At 48.4% G+C, this 18,865-nt stretch overlaps 1 protein-coding gene across 1 annotated transcript in view; it reads left to right on the forward strand.

The window, feature by feature from the left end:
• NFYC (nuclear transcription factor Y subunit gamma) overlaps positions 1-18,865 on the forward strand; it is a 60,819-nt gene that overhangs the window by 22,911 nt on the left and 19,043 nt on the right. Inside the window, exons 3-4 of the mRNA XM_056846159.1 lie at positions 9,310-9,381; positions 11,165-11,278. Of these exons, the coding sequence (XP_056702137.1) occupies positions 9,310-9,381; positions 11,165-11,278 (186 nt within the window). The remainder of the gene's footprint in view (positions 1-9,309; positions 9,382-11,164; positions 11,279-18,865) is intronic.

The raw sequence follows: 18,865 nt of genomic DNA on the forward strand, positions 1-18,865 counted from the left end.
TAGGATACAAATGAGGGCAGAATAGAAAAACAAGACCCTCAAAGGCCTAGGACAATAAATACTGTCTTTGCCTGGCATTTGGTATCCCTTAAATAGCATTTCAGAACTTTCAGCCAATGGTTTGCAGAGTTTTGCTTTTTGTTGCTGTCAAGTCGCAGCTGATTTACGGTGACCCCATAGGGCAGGGGTGTCAAATGCAAGGCCCAAGGGCTGGATCAGGCCCCTTGAGAGCTCTGATCCAGCCCACGAGCCACCAAAGGCAGCCCCCCCCCCCAATCTGGGCTGGCAAGGCATGGCCCGGCCCTCGTAACAATTGCATTCAACACTCCTGCCGTAGGGTTTTCAAAGCAAGAGAAATTCAGAGGTGGTTTGCCATTGCCTGCCTCTGCCTGGCGACCCTGGTATTCCTTGGAGGTCTCCCATCCAAATACAGGGTTACACAATCTTAAATCTCATATTAGTTATATCTGGGGCGAGGAGAGAGCAGGATTGGATCTCTGTGTTTTCTGATCACATAGACTTCCTACCCCCAAGAGAATCCTCGCCATTGGCAGTGGCGCAACAAGTGGGTGAGAAATCGACCTACTTTTTCCAGCTAGAGAGAGTGAGTTGCTCACTTTGCTGCATCCTGCTGCCTACAACTTCGCATTCCAGAGAAGATGCTAAATGAGGCTTACTTGACTGAGCTGTGTGTTTTGCCTGGGTGGAGGCGGGGGGAGTCCCCAGTGTTTGCTTTACAAGGGTTTGGCTGGTTGAATTCCACAGGCACGTCCGAGCCAAACATACAGAAAATTCAGCATTGGATGCCTCCCGTGGCCAAATGTAACCTTGTGCCTGCTGAGAGAGCTGCAGGAAATTTCTAACCATGTTAACAAATGGATTCTGTAGCCTAGAATTCAAAAAGGGGGGGAGTATATACAACTCAAATAGATGGCATAGCGCCTCTTGCACGGTTTTCTCTGGTCTGCCACCTCTTTGCATAGTGAGTAGTCCCACACAGTCCAGTTCAGCCTCTTGATTCCTGAAAATGTTCTTACCATCCTAGATTCCTTACAATGGGTTATAGAGGCACAGCATTGCAGCACAAATTAAACAGTAGATTTGCATGCCCTTGGCCAAGAATAGGGGAGGTCTTTGGGAGGTCTTACCTAGCATATATGGGCTGCACGGCTTCCTTTTACTTACCTGACTTTGTGGAAGAGAGCCCAGTAATTAAAGGAGCTTTTACAGAATTGGAAACCTAAAGCTTTTCAACTATCTATGTTTAAATAAGCGAGACCTACTAATTGCAGTCTGGTCTTCTCCCTCCAGTAAAATTCAAGCGAGGATGAAGACTGGCAGGCCTTTCTTGGATGGCTGTCTTAAAACCTGGGTGTCCCTTTAGAAACAGGAGTGGATTATTTTTTGGGGGGAAGTTGCTGTTTTGAATAAAGCCATAATGGGGCAAGGCTTCCAGACTTCAGGGAGCAGGGGAAGCTGTATGAATTGATGAATTGACCTTGGCCTGTTAGCTCTGGTTAGAACCCTCAAAACCCTGCATCATTGTTGTAGTGGGTTGTTTTTCTTTTCTTTCTTTCTTTCTTTCTTTCTTTCTTTCTTTCTTTCTTTCTTTCTTTCTTTCTTTCTTTCTTTCTTTCTTTCTTTCTTTCTTTTTGCTGGGGAGGGGGTTGGTAGAACACACTTTAAAGTGGGGAGGGGAATGGGAAGCTAGCCTGGATCTCATTTGCCCCACTGTTCTAAAAGGGGTTCATTGTCAGTCTTCTGTGCAGCCCCACATATGGGACTGCGCAGGCCAGCCTTCAGTGGAAGAATTTCAAGCCTCCTAGATACAGAGGGGGTGCCCCTCCCCTCGGGAAAGAGAGCGGCGGCTTGTTCCCGCTCAAACCACCATGTGACCCGATGGGAGGGGCGCCCCCTCCTCCCTCAGTTCTTTTTCCGCCGCCATGTGGTGTGGAAGTAATTGTCGTTTCTCCTGTTCCCGCCGGCTCGGACCCAGCTGTTTCGGTTTCGAAGGCTTCGACCCCGACTGTCATGGTCTCGGTACCAACGTGCTCGACCCCATCTTTTGGCAAGCGAAAGAGCTCTTCCCCTCAGGCTGAGCCTACCACGAAGAAAGCCAAGCATAACGACAAATCCTAAAAAAAGAAGAAAGGTTCCTCAAGCACGACTAAGGAGATCTCAAGGGTCCTTACTCCTCCTCCTCCTCCTAGGGCCCCCTCCTTGGGGTCACCTGCTCGTTCTGTGCTAAACCAGGACTTTAACTTCCCCTCACCAGTGGGTTTCGAATCCTGGTCAGGCTCACCTCCACACACACCCCTCCTCAGTGGCAGTTCTGTCAGCATCCACAGCAGATACTTATCTCCCCAGCTGATATACCAAGCTGGATTGATTTTTGCAAGGCCAAGGGACTGGACTTGTCTGGACAACCCATACAGCAGATGATGCCTTCACAACCTGACTTCTCGGTGTGGCAGCCTGGATTTCAGCACTCGATTCGTCATCCAGATGAGGCTCTTGAGGGATCCTCGATTGCGGCTATTGGCTCTGATGCCACCTCTGAATCATTTCCCGACGACAAGGTCGGGGACCAAGAAAGGTCTTCTCCCATGGAGGACTCCCGCATTCGTGTGGATCAAATGTTGAGAGTGGCTGATGCCCTAGAACTGGATGTCACCACAGTTGACAACAAGCCAAATGACAGGATTTTAAGCAGACTGCATGCTGACTGCTGATCTGGTCCTGTTTCTGGTTTTAGAAGGGCTTAAAGACATCCAAGCCCCTATCTTCAGCAAACCGGCTTCTACCCCAGCTACTACACGGAGGGTAGAGAACTTATACAGAGTGAAACCGGAATCGTGCTCTTTTCTGACATCCCACCCTCCCCCCTCCTCTATAGTCACAGAGGAAATGCAATCCAAACAAAAGGTGGGCCACCAAGCGTCTCCCTTTGACAAGGAGAGCAAGAGACTGGATTCCTTAGGCAGGAAGATCTACTCGTCTGCTGCACTAAACGTCCAGATAGCCAACTACCAAACCATCCTGGGTGGCTATCAGCTTTTCATGTGGGAACAGATCTCACTTCACCTAGATGATATCCCGGAAGAACCCAGGAAGGCGATCCAACAGGTTGAGACAGAAGCCATGAAAGTTTCCCTATAAGAGATTGCCGCAAGGAAACATGCGGCCGATGCCTCCACTCGAGCCTTGGCCTCAGCCATAACTCTGCGGAGGCACTCCTGGCTCCAGAATACCGCACTCCCGATCGAGACCAGAGCTAGAGTAGAAGACCTGCCCTTCGAAGGGGAGATACTTTTCTCTTCAACCACTTATGACTTTCTCAAGGAAAAGAAAGCTGACGGACAGACGGCTAGGTCCTATGGAGTCCTCCCTTCTAGTGGGAACAGGGACCATTTCCCATCTCAGAGGAGGCAAGGGTACTATCCCCCCTAGTACAGACCTCCCCAACAGCAGCAGCAACAGCAACAGTATTTTCGCCAGTTTCAGCAGTACCAACCCCAAGGGAACAGGAGGAGGCCTAATAATTATGGTAGTAGTAAGAACCGCTCTGCCTCGGCCCCTCCAACTCAAAAAGACCAGCATCATCAAGGTCGTAAATTTTGACTGTCCCAGGTCCAGGAAGGAGACCAGTTCTTCCTGGACAGACTTTACCAGTACTTCCCACAGTGGCAGGCTGTCTGTCAAGATTATTGGGTCCTTAAAATTGTTATGTTCGGATTTTTTTGGAGTTCAAATGTTTACCTGCATTACACCCCCCTTCCTCAGCCATCGATAACCCGATGGAGGAAGTTGTGACTCAGTTGAAAGAGTTACTTTCCAAAGGGCCTGTTTAGTATGTTCCCCCCTCTTCCCAAGGTTTGGGTTTTTACTCAAGGTTTTTCCTTGTTGATAAAAAGGATGGCGGCCGTAGGCCTATTCTGGATCTCCAAGAATTGAATAAATATTTGTTTCAAAGTTCAGAATGGTGTCTCTTCCAGGGGTCATGGAGTTACTGGCCCGTGAGGCCTGGTTTGTAGTGATGGACCTGAAGGATGCGTATTTCCATATCTCCATCCATCAGGCCCATAGGAAATACTTGAGGTTCAGGCAGGGTGCAAACATCTATGAGTATACAGCCCTTCCCTTTGGATTAGCTACAGCCCCCCGGGTCTTCACGAAGACCATGGCTGTGGTGGTAGCACACCTCAGAACCCTGGGTTGCACCATCTTCCCCTATTTGGACGATTGGCTTCTTACAGCCACTTCCCCCGGGACCTTAGAGAACCACATCAGCTTGGTTCTGTCCACGTGTTTATGGCTGGGTTTAGCCATAAATTGGAGAAAGTCCCACTTTATTCCTGCGCAAAGAGTCTCCTTCATTGCGGCTATTCTGGACTCTCATCAAGGTCTGGGGCTGCTTCCAGACGAGAGAGCTGTAGCCATTAAGAGACTGGTCCGTTTGTTCAAGAGAATAAGATGGCAGACCGTTAAATCGATCCAAAGGTTGCTAGGCCTCATGGCCTCAACTACTTCTGTAGTCCCTAATGCCAGACTACACATGAGACCCCTACAGTTATGGTTCCTCGGCTGTTTCAAGCCTACGCTGCGTACTCCCTTCCACCATTTCTCAATCCCTAGGGTTGTCCCCAGGTCCCTGGATTGGTGGTTAGAGAATGTACATCTATTCGAGGGTATCCCTTTTGGGTACTGGTCCCATGAGTTGGTACTAACCACAGATGCTTCCCTAAATGGATGGGGGGGGGGCGCATTGTGCAGACCATGCTGTACAGGGTTTGTGGACTGCGGAGCAGTCTACCTTGCATATCAACATGCTAGAATTGATTGCTGTGCGTCTAGCCCTTACCTCTCTTACAGATGTGGTTCGTGGTTCCTTAAGCTTACGGGGGGGGCCCTTTGAACCTATGAGTGGGTGCCCTCTCTCCCTTTTGTCTAGAAAGGTGGCCTTCCTAGTGGCCATTACCTCAACCAGAAGGGTGAGTGAACTGGCTGCTTTGCGGTCGGATCCGCCCTTTCTAAAAGTTTTCCAAGAAAGAGTTGTCCTTCACCCTAGTTTGGAATTCCTTCCAAAGGTAGTTTCCAAGTTCCATTTGGCAAAGCTGTTACCTTACCCTTCCTCTGAGGCTGAAAGAAGTTCACGCACATTAGACATTAAAAGGGCTAATCTTTATTATTTGGATAGGACTAAACACTTTAGGGTAGATAAGTCCCTGTTTGTTTGCTGTGCTGGACCCAAGAAGGGAAAGTCTGCTTCTTCCCAGACAATATCCAGGTGGGTCGTGGCTGCTGTCCGGTCAGCATATAAGACTGCCGGTGAGGAGTGCCCGCTGGTCATCAAGGCGCATTCCACAAGACCCAAGGGTGCATCGGCTGCCTTCCACAGGAGGGTCCCTCTTCTGTTGGACATCTGCAGAGCAGCGACGTGGTCGGATGCTGACACCTTCGTCCGCCATTATGCACTGGACCTGCAAGCGAGAAAGGAGGCTGATGTCGGAAAGGCAGTGCTTCAGTCATTCTTCCAATAGTTCGCCTCCCCACCTCCTGCATTGTGAGTAGCTCGCTAAAATCCCATATGTGGGGCTGCACAGAAGACTGACAATGAAAACAGAGTTGCACTTACCAGTAACTGTTGTTCATTGAAGTCTTTGTGCAGACACACATCCCTCCCTCCATCCCTGCTGTGGCTCACTATTGTCGGGTTATCTTACATAGGAGTTCACGGCGGCTTACAAGAACTGAGGGAGGAGGCCATGCAAACCACCATGTGACCCTCCCATTGGGTCACATGGTGGTTTGAGCGGGAACAAGCCGCCACTCTCTTTCCCGAGGGGAGGGGCACCCCCTCTGTATCTAGGAGGCTTGAAAATCTTCCACCGAAGGCTGGCCTGCGCAGTCCCATATGTGTGTCTGCACGAAGACTTCAATGAACAACGGTTACTGGTAAGTGCAACTCTGTTTTTCTGGATACGTCCCGAAACTGCCTTTCTTCCCCCATCCCACTCCTTCAATGCCAAAGTTTTAAAAATGTTTTATAGGATGACATTTAACATCAGTTTGAGTTGCAATGGAGAAAACAATCTAAGTTTCCCCTTGATTGTAAAACAAACATGATTTTGCCAAATGTCGTTTAAAATGGTTATGCAGGGACTAGGAACAGGCTACCCAAACTTCAGTTTGGGTACCTTCCACCTCCATTTGTTTTGCACAAAGTCAAGAACAAGGCTCTCTTGAGAGGTCTGCATTTCGACCACATGACAGTAGTTGGTCCTAAAATGCAGAGTTGTGAATGTAATTGAAATTTTTCCAAAAACAAAAGGCTGCTAGGTTAGGAAAATGTCCCCTATTAAAACAAAAGGCCAGTTTGAAATCAGCAGGCTAAAGATAAGTTTTGCCTTTCAGTGTGGCACTTGGAGCTGCCTTTTGGGAGGCAGAAGGGAAAATCTTGATGCATAAAACCCAGAATTAATTACTCTGATTCCTCAGTGTGTAGAGCTGGCACACGAGAGTTGCAGGTTTTGAGATTTCAACTCTTATGAGTCTTATTCTGCAGCTTTTCAAGGAAGGGGCAGTTTTTAATTTCAAGCATCCTGATCACACTAATCAATTCATTGCACTGTGAGTGAACAAAACATTGAATGTCAAAGCTGTAGCCTGACTGCCTGAGTGGAAATTTTAATAGGGACTGTGGAGGAAAGATAATTATAAAACAGACCTCTGCGGCTCCCCTGCTTGTAATCATTACCAAAATGATGCCTTCTATAGGCAGTCTGCTGAACGCTCTCTGTTTGTGTATCTGCCTATGCAAAGAAAAGTCCTCAACATGGCATAGGCAAAACAGTCACCCAGCATGGTGATTCTCATTCATTCTCATTCTCATTCTCATTCTCATTCCCTCTCCCTCTCCCTCTCCCTCTCCCTCTCCCTCTCCCTCTCCCTCTCCCTCTCCCTCTCCCTCTCCCTCTCCCTCTCCCTCTCCCTCTCCCTCTCCCTCTCCCTCTCCCTCTCCCTCTCCCTCCCCCCCGCCTGGGAAAAGCGGGGGCGGGGGGGGGGGGCCTTGGGCAGCTATCCTGCGGCTGCAGGAGGCTGCCCAAGGCCCCTCCCGCCCGGGAAAAATGGCGGCGGGGGCGGGGGGGGCCTTGGGCAGCCATCCTGCGGCTGCAGGAGGCTGCCAAGGCCCCTCCCGCCCGGGAAAAATGGCGGCGGGGGCCGGGGGGCAGCCTTCCTGCAGCTGCAGGAGGCTGCCCCAGGCCGCTCCCGGCGGCAGGAAGCGGCACGGGCCCGCCGGCGGCGGCGACAGCGGTAAGTTTTCCCCCTCCCTCCTCCCTCCCTCCCCCCGTATTGACCCTGCGTATAAGCCGAGGCCGGCTTTTTCAGCCCATTTTTGGGGCTGAAAAACTCGGCTTATACGCGAGGATATACGGTAGGTGCTCCTGGCAAACTGGTTTTGCTGTTAAGTACCAGTCATAGATAAGAGCCCCATGGCACAGAGTGGTAAGCTGCAATACTGCAGTCCAAGCTCTGCTCACGACCTGAGTTCGATCCCAACAGAAGTTGGTTTCAGATAGCCGGCTCAAGGTGGACTCAGCCTTCCATCCTTCCAAGGTCGGTCAAATAAGTACCCAGCTTGCTGGGGGTAAAGGGAAGATGACTGGGGAAGGCCCTGGCAAACCACCTCGTAAACAAAGTCTGCCTAGTAAACGTCGGGATGTGACGTCACCCCATGAGTCAGGAATGACCCGGTGCTTGCACAGGGGACCTTTACCTTTTTACCAGTCATAGAGCAACCTTGCAGCTTTGGTTGGCTGCTAAGTTTCATTTTGCTGCTGGCTAAGTATGTATCAGCTGTGTTTAGCAGCACCTGTTATCACTTCAATATTACTCCTGTACTCAAGTTTTTGGCCACCATCATTCATGCTTTTGTAACCTTGAGGACTGACTACTTTACCGGCAGTGAAGCTGTTGCTTCTCTTCCAGAGGTGGGGAAGCATGAACATATCCATCCTGTACTGTACTAACTGAACTGTTGTTCTTTTATTTCTGGGCCTGATTCATAGTGTTTAAAGTTGACTATTTCAAGCCCTTTGTGCACTGTGGGCTCCGCATCTTTCGAAGAATGTCTCTCTCATAGGCTCCCTGTTAAGGTCTTCTGGTGAGGCCTTAATAGGATTCAAAACAGATAAAAGGAAGTATTTCTTCACACAACACATAGTTAAATTGTGGAACTCCCTGCTTCAGGAGGTGGTGATGGCTGCCAACTTGGAAGGCTTTAAGAGGGGAATGGACATGTTCATGGAGGAGAGGGGGGTATTCATGGCTACTAGTCAAAATGGAGACTAGTCATGATGCATATGTGTTCTCTCTAGTATTAGAGGAACATGCCTATTATATTAGGCGCTGTGGAACACAGGCAAGATGGTGCTGCTGCGGTCGTCTTGTTTGTAGGCTTCCTGGAGGCACCTGATTGGCCACTGTGTGAACAGTCTGCTGGACTTGATGGGCCTTGTTCTGATCCAGCATGCCTTTCTTATGTTCTTATGAGGCTGTACTTGGAAACAAAAGAACATGAGAGCAGATGAAGGGGACAGCAGTGTCTCTTTTGTAGTGGCCCCAACGCTGTAGAACTTGCTGCCCTTTTAGAAGCAGCTGTCCTTGCTCGCTAATCTTTAGGGGGAAAGTGGACAGCGTTGTTTGTCTGTGGAAGGTTTTCACGGCATCTTAACGTGGATTTACTGTTTCTGTGGCTTGTTTCTTGAAGTAGTTTAGCATTATATATTTTAGTAAGTTCACAGCGGCACACAGTCCATCCCTGACACGTCTCAGCTCCCAAGTTAGGTCAGGGCCTTGAAGCTTGTGGGCTTTTTTTTTCCAGATTAAGAAAATAAAGCTCAGGAATTGTCCTAAATTCAGCTGGGTGGTAGCTAGCATGTGTTCTAATTTAATGCACGTGCTAGGTTGAACATGCATGAAAGCCATCACGATGTATTGAATCATGTGTTTTCTTTCTTCCCTAAATGACTGTGGAGACATTGATTGTATTACAGGAAGCAAACTGCGCTTTCCAGAAATACAGGTTACTTGTGTAACTGTAGAAGCGGATTGCTAATGAAAGGAAGCATCACGTGTCATATTATGGGGGAAGGATGGGTAATCTGCAAGGGGTACAGTACGTTTCTGAGCCACTTTGCAGTGATTGTCTGTTTTTTATTGATACAGTTGAATAACCTCCACTTGCGCGTTGAATGCTGGCTAGCAGTGGAAGTGTCACCCTTTCTCTTTCCTTATTGCACTCCGCAGAAAGACTTCAGGGTCCAGGAGCTTCCTTTGGCACGCATTAAGAAGATCATGAAACTCGACGAAGACGTGAAGGTAAACACCAAGCAAAATCTTTGAGCTGCCATGCAACCAGTGAATGACAACCAGTGAATGCATTCCAAGCTACTTTGATTTCACTTTTGAAACTGTTTCTCCCCTGAAGTGCGCCTTTTTGTTAGAAAGTGCAGTCTGGCTTTCGATTGGCCCACGTCCCAGGATACAGCCCGGGACGATGTGCTGAAGCTAGAGTGGAAAGCCTTGTGGGAAACTAAAGCGGTGTGTGGGGTTGTTGTTGTTGTTTTTTGTGTGTGTGTTTTTTTGCAGGGGTGGACTTGCTAGATGTTGCTACCTGAAATGGAAGGAGGCCATAGTATGTAGTGAAGACCTCCCCGTGCCATAGGAGTTGTCAGCATATCGGATCTTTCCCTCTTCAGGAAAGGGGACTTCTCTGCTTTGTTTAATATTATTTTTACTAATTATTCTTAATACATTTATGCCTTGCCTTTCTCCTTTTATGGAATTCAAGGCTGCATATTTGGGAGGTGAGGTGTTCCTCCCCATAAGCATTGGCCAGACCCAGGTCTCCTTGGCTTTCATAAGGCTGCTGGATCATAAAATCATAGAATCGACCTTCATGTATCTTCCAACCACACCCTTGGGCAGCTGCACCTTTGATGCCTTCCTCTTCCTTACAGCTGCTATTTATTGTGTTTTTTTATTGGCTTTTTATTGAATTAATGTTATTGCTTTCCCTTCTCTTTTGTAAGCCACCCTAAGAGCTTTGTAAGTAGAAGGGCAGGATATCAGTGTAATTTGCAAAAAACACACAGACAGGAGGAAAGTCACTGGAGGACTGTGTTTCCTCGCGTGACTTGAGCATACCTGGAGTGTCCATTTGGAAAGTAACAAGGGGGTAAACCTTGGAGTTGCCTGCCTCCTCGGAGCGAAAGACGACATTTCCTTCATGCGAAAGGAAGTTGATCTGCTGTGCAAATCGTTTGGGAAATGCAATGGAGAGCCAGCGTGGTGTAATGGTTAAGAGTGGTGGTTTGGAGCAGTGGACTCTGATCTGGAGAACCAGGTTTGATTCCTCTCTCCTCTACATGAGTGGTGGACACTAATCTGGTGAACTGGATTTGTTTCCACACTCCTACACATGAAGCCAGCTGAGTGACCTTAGGCTAGTCACACTCAGCCCCACCTACCTTAGAGGGTGTCTGTTGTGGAAGGGAAAGGTGATTGTAAGTCGGTTTGATTCTTCTTTAAGTGGTAGAGAAAGTCGGCATATAAAAACCAACTCTTCTCCTTTTCTTCTTTGGCACAGTGTGTCTCTGCTGTTTCCTTATGCTAGGAGAAGGGCAAGCTCAGGGACCTCCATACCCTTTAGGAGATGAGGGGCTGATTTTCACAGCTCCCTCCAGAGCGCTTCACTTTGGTATCTGGCAGCAACTTGGATTGGAGAGGCCACAAGGGTTCTCTATCTTGTAACCTTCCAAGCTGAGAATCAGGATTGTGTAGCTGGCACTTTTTGGATTGGACCAGGAGGACTGGGGTTCAAAGCCTTGCTTATCCGCAAGGCTCACTGGATGACTGTAGGCTGCACATTTCCTGTCAGCCTGACTTTTCCTCACAGAATTTTGGAAGGATAAATGGGATAACTCTCACATCTGCCATTCTGAACTCCTGGGAAGGAGGTTTGAGTGCAATACGGCAGACAAAAATATAATTAGCACTTTGCCATTTTTGCCTGCATCTGGAAAGGCATCCTTCAGGCCTCAGTGAAGCAAGATTCTGGGGGCTTTTGCCAGGAGAGTAACATAGACATTGTTGCTTGCAGATGATCAGTGCTGAAGCACCTGTGCTGTTTGCCAAGGCTGCTCAGATATTCATCACGGAGTTGACGTTACGGGCATGGATACACACAGAAGACAACAAACGCAGGACCTTACAGGTAACAGAAGACTTATTTTTAAGTTGCCTTGAGCTATTCATCTCCTTTGCCTTTTCAGTGTTTCTTCTAGAGAGACAGGGAAAGGTGAAGCCCTTACTGGTGTAACTAGGGAATACAAACTCCTCTCCCCCAGTTCTCTGGAGCTTGATTTGCAGTGGAGAATCTGAGGACAAGAAGGGACACTGAACTCCCTCTGCCCTCTTTTTCCTCCCTGCCGCTGGCCCGCCCTCCCATCTACTTTTCCTCAAAAGAATGACTCCACTTCAGGTACAGGTCTGTAAGACAGTCTGAACCCCAACATAGCACCAGCCCATGGTTTTGAGCAAACAATGGGGTTCTCTATCCCAAGGAGCCTGCCTGGCCCCCTCACTGCTTGCCTGCAGCATTCTGTTAAAACCTTTTTGTACTTCAAAAAAGGATTTGGAGGCTGGCAAATGTGATCCACTGCTCTTCACTGCTGCAGCTGTTGTTACCTTACAGTTCTCTTGTGCTACTCCTGATTTTATCTGATGCTTTACCTTGTTTGTTTTACTAGTTGTTTCAGAGATGTGCTTGTAAGTGGGTTTGATTTTTTTCCCACCTGAGCTGCCTTGAGTGCTATGTGTATAGAAGGAAAACGGGATAAAAAAATATTCCAAATGAACTCAATAAAGTAACTTCCCTCCCACCTCCAGAGCACCCAAAGCACTGGAGGCGGAAGAGCTGTGGCATCAACAGCTTGTCAGTATCAAGTCTGCTCCACACTATACTGAGGGCAACCCTTACTTTGCAAACTCACTGGAAGAGAAGAGCCACACTGAGCTACTGGCTTCAGTCTTGGGAGCCTCTGTTCAACTGCCAAGGGAAAAATGCCTCTTAGAATCACAGCTAGGCAATTCTTGTTAATTAATGCGGCTGGGCTAGTTTGATATTTAGGCATAGCTCGAAGGCAAGGAAAACGACAACAGCTGACTTCTCGAAAAGTCTGTCTTAAGTACTTCTGCTCTATGAACTTCTGCTCTTGCGTCTGAGGAAGTGGGACCCGGTCCCTGAAAGCTTATGCTAGAATAATGTAGCTAATGCAGCCCATGTAGTTATTGATTCACTGCGAGGTAGCAGATCACCTATATATAACTTTCAGAACAAATGTAGGGATGGGGGACGGCACGTGAATTCTGACTGCAGTCCCGTTTAATAACCGCTGTGAACAGCACGAAGTTGCAGAGGTTAATGTAGGAACGGTTTTTAGCATCGTGGTCAAGGCCGGTGGACTGTAATCTGAAGAACCGGGTTCGATTCCCCACTCCTCCACTTGAAGTCTGCTGGGTGATCTTGTTCCAGTCACAGTCCTCTCAGAACTCTCTCAGACAACGTGGAGGCAGGCAATGGCAAAACACCTCTGAACGTCTCTTGCCTTGAAAACCCCAAAGGGGTCAGCTGTGCCTTGACGGCACACACACACCACGCCACACCACTGGAACCATTTTCCTTTTCAGTGGACTATCCCAGTTGATGGGTAGGATTGTTTTTCAAAATGTTTGGACATAGCTTTTTGAGCAGAACTGAGCCTGGGTCTAGAAGTATTTTTTTCAGGTTCCCAGGAGCCCCGCTGTTTAAAAAATATATATTATTCAAAGAGGCGGTGCTGTGCTGACTTGAAACAATAAAGATCTAGCATCAGATCTTGGCTGCCTGAACTGCTAGAGTCCTAGGATTTTTCCCAGTTCTGGTATCGCACCTCCTGGTTAAAGCACATTGCTCTGGCTGATCCAAGGGCTCTGCTGAGACTCTATAACTTAGTTTTAACAAGTAAAGTCCCTACATCACCCTGACATGCATTGATACTGGTTTCTAAGCTGTACAGTGTCTTTGCATGTCCCAAGTGGGCTCTGCATTAAGGACAGGTTAAAAAGTGGGATTAGAACAAAAGGGAAAGCCAAGATTCTTGAGATCCGGTGTTCTATACCATGATGAGCTTAAGGGAAATGGAATAACCAAGACTCGAGTTTCATAGGTTAGCTAGATAACGGTGTTTGTGATCCCGTGTGATCTCTTGGTGACGTTTACAGTATTTGTGGACCCTGACTCTCTGGCATCAGACAGATTTTGACATACACAGGCATGATGTTGAGTACAGTTGGGAGTAGCTCCATATAACCTTGCAAAATGCAAGACCCTCCTGTATTTAATTGTGTCTGCAGACTGGCAAATGGGAAGGGGCTAGAAAATAGCCATTCTCCTCTGAGGCTCCAGGCGTCTTGAGCAATGGGTTATTTTCCTTGATCCATCCGGGGAAGGCAGGACAAAAAATCGAACTTCCTGTCTTCCTGGCGGGAAAATAGCCTGGAGCAGCCCAGTTTCCTCCTGCCTTCGTATGGGGAAAGTAGGTCTCTGACCTAGCTCTGTGCTTAGTCAGCGTAGTTTACTATTTACTTCTCTTCCTTCCTGTCTAAAACTTTATTCCTATCTTTCTAATCCTCCTCTCTTACCCTCCCAACCTTCCCCGTGTGTGTTTTCTACCTCCCTCTGGGGTTTTTTGTAAGCTGAGGGGATCGGGGGAGCGATCCAAGATGGCCGACGCCATTAAGCCCCGGGAAGACGACCTATTGTCTGTGGAGGATTACCAGCTAGGTCTGGTACAATCAGGCAAAGCTCCTCCCGATTCTCCCAACGGCCGCAATAGCGAGCCCTTAGGGATTGAAGCGGAGGACGCGCGGGGAAGCGCGGAGTCCAAGCCGCTGCAAGCAGCGCCGAAAAAGGCGCGAAAGTCCGCGCCAGCCAGATACGGACCCGGGAAGAAGAAACGCGGCCCCAAGCCTGCCGGTTCTTCAAAACTTACCAGCCACAAGGTGAAAGGGGGAAAGAAGCCTCATTCTTCCCCTGTATCTGCGCCTGTGAGAGCACCCGCGACTCCTCCAGCGGCTGTCTCCCCTGTTCCAGTGGATGATCCCTCCAGGGCTGGAGTTGGTAACGTAGCCCCCCCTCTCTTGAAGAGGCGGGAATTCGCTATTTTACTCAGCAAGAAGCTGATGATATGATTAATTATGCATTACAAAGACAGTGGCAAGCCTTCCAAGCTTACCAATGCAGGATTCCCCCCCCTTTCCATGGGCTGTTCCCCCCCTCTCCCTCCCCCCATGGGCTCTCCTCCCAATCCCTCTGCTCAGGCTTACAGAGACTTTCCAGGGGGACTTCCAGGTCCTAGTCAGATGAACCCTACCCAGGTTCAGCCTCAGCCTCAACCTCCTGCTCCAAAGCAGTGGCCCACCAAGGCTGCATTAAAATCTAGGGGCCCTGAAACCCAATCTACACAATTGGACTCTACCTTATCCACTGAGTCGGATCCAGAGTTAGAAGAGGGCGAGTTTGATTCCGATGAGGAGTCCTCTCACTCAGATGAACAGACTAATAGGCTTTTCAATGGGGACGAATACCAATCCTTACTGGCTAAGGCAATCTTAGCCTTAGAATTAAATGAAGAGGACCCCTCTCCTGAGGAAAAGGGGCCTAAATTAAAACAAGGGGTTAAGGAATGTTTTCCACGTAAGAAAGCCCCCCACAATTTGGTACCCTTTCCCGACCTATTCTCCAGAACGGTCAGGGAGGAATGGGATAATCCTTCAGCCACAAAACAGATGCCTCCGGCAATTAAGAAATTATATTCCTTGGCACCACATTCCATGTCTTTACTTAAGGTACCCCTTGTAGACGCACCAGTAGCCGATCTGCAGAACCCGGGGCTGGTGCCAGAAGATGGTATGGGTACATTGAGGGATCAGCTTGACAGAAAGTCTGATTCCCTGACCAGAAAAGCCTATGAGGCTGCTGCCTTGGCCATTCAGGCCAACGCAACCATGTCTATTTTTGCGAGAGCCTCCTTTCTTTGGGTCAAGAAATTGATCCAACTGGTTCCTGATGATAACATCAGGGTTATCGGCGGCCTAGAGAGGGTCCTAAGCGCAGTCAGTCTAATGGCGGATGCTTCATTAGACTCTATTTCCTTTTCTGCCCGCTCCATGGCCTCAATCACCGCCGTCAGAAGGGCCCTATGGTTAAGAGCGTGGCCAGCAGATTTTAGGGCTAAAACCACACTTATGGCTTATCCTATTCAAGGGGAAAAGCTATTTGGAGAAAAATTAGAAAAAATTCTAATTGAGACAAAAGATAAAAAACATGTCATGCCCCGACAGTTGCGTAAAGAGCAGAGGTCTGCTAGTTACCAGCCCTTTCGTTCCTTTCGCCCCTCCAATAGGGGCAGGGCAGAATATAAGAGAGGATCATGGACCACGAATTTCCGGTCATTCCGCAGAGGCGGCCGGTTCCAAAGACCTCAATCTAACAGAGCTGACAAAGGGGACAAGTTTCCCAAAACCAAAACCCAGTGACGCCCAATCCATGGGCATAGGGGGGAGGCTTCAGTTTTTCAGACAGGTCTGGTTGGCCTCCAATCCCGACAACTGGGTTTCCAGGATAATAACCGATGGTTATCTTCTGGAATTCTCAAGCAAACCACGGGACCGATTCATTTATTCCCCGATCTCCCTCAAAAGGGAGAAAAGAGACCGGACACTCAGGGCCATTCACCATCTCCAACAGATCAAGGCCATAGAACAAGTACCCATGCAGGAGAGACATCAGGGAGTCTACTCTATATTTTTCACCGTCCCGAAGAAAAATGGGGACTGGAGAGCTATTTTGGACCTCAAATATGTAAACAAAAAGATCATTTGCAAACACTTCAGAATGGAAACGCTCCGTTCTATTGTGGAATCCCTACGTCCAAACACATTTATGACTGCGGTAGACTTAACAGAAGCGTATCTGCATGTGCCTATCCATCCGCACCACAGACGCTTTCTGAGATTTGCAATCGGACAATCCCATTTTCAATTCAGAGCCCTGCCTTTCGGTTTGGCTTCCGCCCCGAGGGTCTTCATGAAAATCCTCGTCACCATCGTAGCGGCCATCAGGCAGGATGGAATCCAGATACATCCGTATCTGGACGACATCCTGATCTGTTCCCAATCCAGAACCCTGTCTCTCCAACATACATCTATAGTAATGCAATCTCTCCAACAGCATGGGTACTTGATCAATTTAAGAAAGAGTTCCATTACACCATCCCAATCTCTGATCCACTTGCGGGTCAGAATAGACTCTCAGACAAACACCTTATCTCTCCCATCAGAGCGAATTTCCAAGATTACCACCTTGACCTCAGCTCTTATCAAATCAAAGTCAGCTCGCCTAATGCGACTGGCGAAACTCCTGGGACTGATGATCTCGTGCATAGCAGTGGTACCATGGGCACGTTTCCATTCAAGGCCTCTGCAATGGTTATTAAGGCCCTTTCAGAAGGATATAGCCAGGAAAAGGGACAAATTGATTCCCCTTACCCACAAAACCAAACAGGGTCTGGTTTGGTGGACACGCAAGACAAATCTGCAGAGACCCAGTCATTACATTCACGACGAACCATTACAAGTGTTCACGGATGCCAGTCTAGAGGGATGGGGAGCCACATTCAACAGACGCATAGCCCAGGGACGTTGGTCATCACACGAGTCAAAACTGCACATAAACATTCTGGAACTAAGGGCGGTCAGACTAGCCCTGCTAGAATTCTCCGAGTCTCTCCGAGGTCATCATGTCCTCGTGAGGACCGACAACACCACTACAAAGGCACACATCAACAAGCAGGGAGGGACAAGATCATCCTCCCTACACCAGGAAGCAGTGGCACTGTTCACCTGGGCACAATCACACATACACTCGATCAGAGCGGAACACATAAAGGGAGCCCTCAACGTCCAAGCGGACTGGCTCAGCCGTCAGACTGTAGACGAGGGAGAGTGGTCCCTAGAAGCAGATGCCTTTCAGCTCGTTACTTCCAAATTCGGCATACCGTTAGTAGACTTATTTGCCTCAGGCGAAAACAAAAGAGTACCAAGATTTTTCTCCCGTTACTTCCACCAGATGGCGGAAGGAACGGATGCACTCACCAGTCCATGGCCAACGGGACTGATGTATGCCTTTCCCCCACTACCAATAATTCCAAAGGCGCTAAGAAAGATTCAAAAAGAAAGAGCCAAGGTCATATTCATTGCCCCCTTTTGGCCACGCAGACCGTGGTTTGCAACTCTCTTGCAAATGTCAATACAGGAACCATGGAAAATTCCATCCCAATGGGGAACTCTCCGACAGGGGCCACTAGTTCACCCAGACCCCGAGTGGTTTTGCTTAACCGCTTGGCTATTGAGCGGAGACTGCTTTTAGATAAGGGTTTCTCACAAGAAGTCACAGAAACCATTATGGAAGCGAGGCGTCCAAGCACCCAGCGCATATACAATGCGTCTTGGAAAGCTTACGTACGCTGGGCATGGAGAAAAAAGATCGACCAATTGAACCCAGGCATGCAAGGGGTCCTCGAGTTCCTCCAGGAGGGAGTAAGGCTTAAATTATCAGCTTCTTCCTTAAGGAGGCAAATAGCTGCAATTGCCACGGTAATCCCCAACTTAGAGGGGTGTTCCACATCCAGACATAAATATATAGTAGCCTTCCTAAAAGGAGTGTCACAAATCCAACCACCGATCTCTCACAGGTTTCCCTCATGGAGCCTTAATCTGGTTCTTAACTCACTGACTTGTGCCCCATTCGAACCCTTAGATTCAGTACCCTTAAAGTTCCTGCGCATGAAGGTTCTGTTTTTAGTAGCCATCACCTCCGCTAGAAGGATTTCGGAAATTAGGGCGTTGTCTATCAGGGAAGGTCTTTGTGTTTTCCACAGAGACCAAGTGGTCTTAAGGCCGGATCCAACTTTTCGCCCAAAAGTAAATTCTCCCTTTCACTCTTCGCAAGAAATTAATTTGCCTTCTTTTTGCCCAAAGCCCTCCTGCGCAAAAGAACGAGCCTGGCACTCCTTAGATCTTAGGAGAACGCTTAAAATATTTATCCATAGAACACAAGAATTCAGGGAATCTGATTACCTGTTTATAGGTATTTCCAACCCAAATAAAGGTAAGCACATGTCAGCAGCGGCAATCAGTTATACTCTCAGACTCTGTATCGTCGAAGCCTATAAAGCCACTGGCACGCCAGTCCCAGAGGGCATAACCGCTCACTCCCTGCGTAGTGCGGCAACCACGGCTGCATTTAACAAAAGGCCCCACTAGAAGAAATTTGCAAAGCAGCAACCTGGTCCACAGTTTCCACCTTTATTAAGCACTACAAGATCAATACATGGTCTTCTGCACAAGCATCCTTCGGACGAAGGGTGTTACAGCAGGTGGTTTAAGCAGTTTATTTCCCACCCGTTTGGGAGCTCTTGAAGGTCCAATTGCTCAAGACGCCTGGAGCCTCAGAGGAGAACGGAGCCTTGGATACCTACCGTGAAGGCTCCTTCTCTCCTGAGGCGAAGGGCGTCTTGCCCACCCAAAAATATATCGGGCATTAGAAGTATCAGGCATTAAAGGTAGCTCACAGTCAAATAGGATAAAGCTTCACTAGACTGACATTAAAGAATGTTCTGATTCTAGTTACTGGATTAGGTTTTCTCTTTGAGGGATGGTGGGTTTTTCTTACCTTTCCTATCCCGTATATACTGTTCCA

This window comes from Euleptes europaea, chromosome 3, assembly GCF_029931775.1.
Source record: "Euleptes europaea isolate rEulEur1 chromosome 3, rEulEur1.hap1, whole genome shotgun sequence".
NCBI lineage: Eukaryota > Metazoa > Chordata > Lepidosauria > Squamata > Sphaerodactylidae > Euleptes > Euleptes europaea.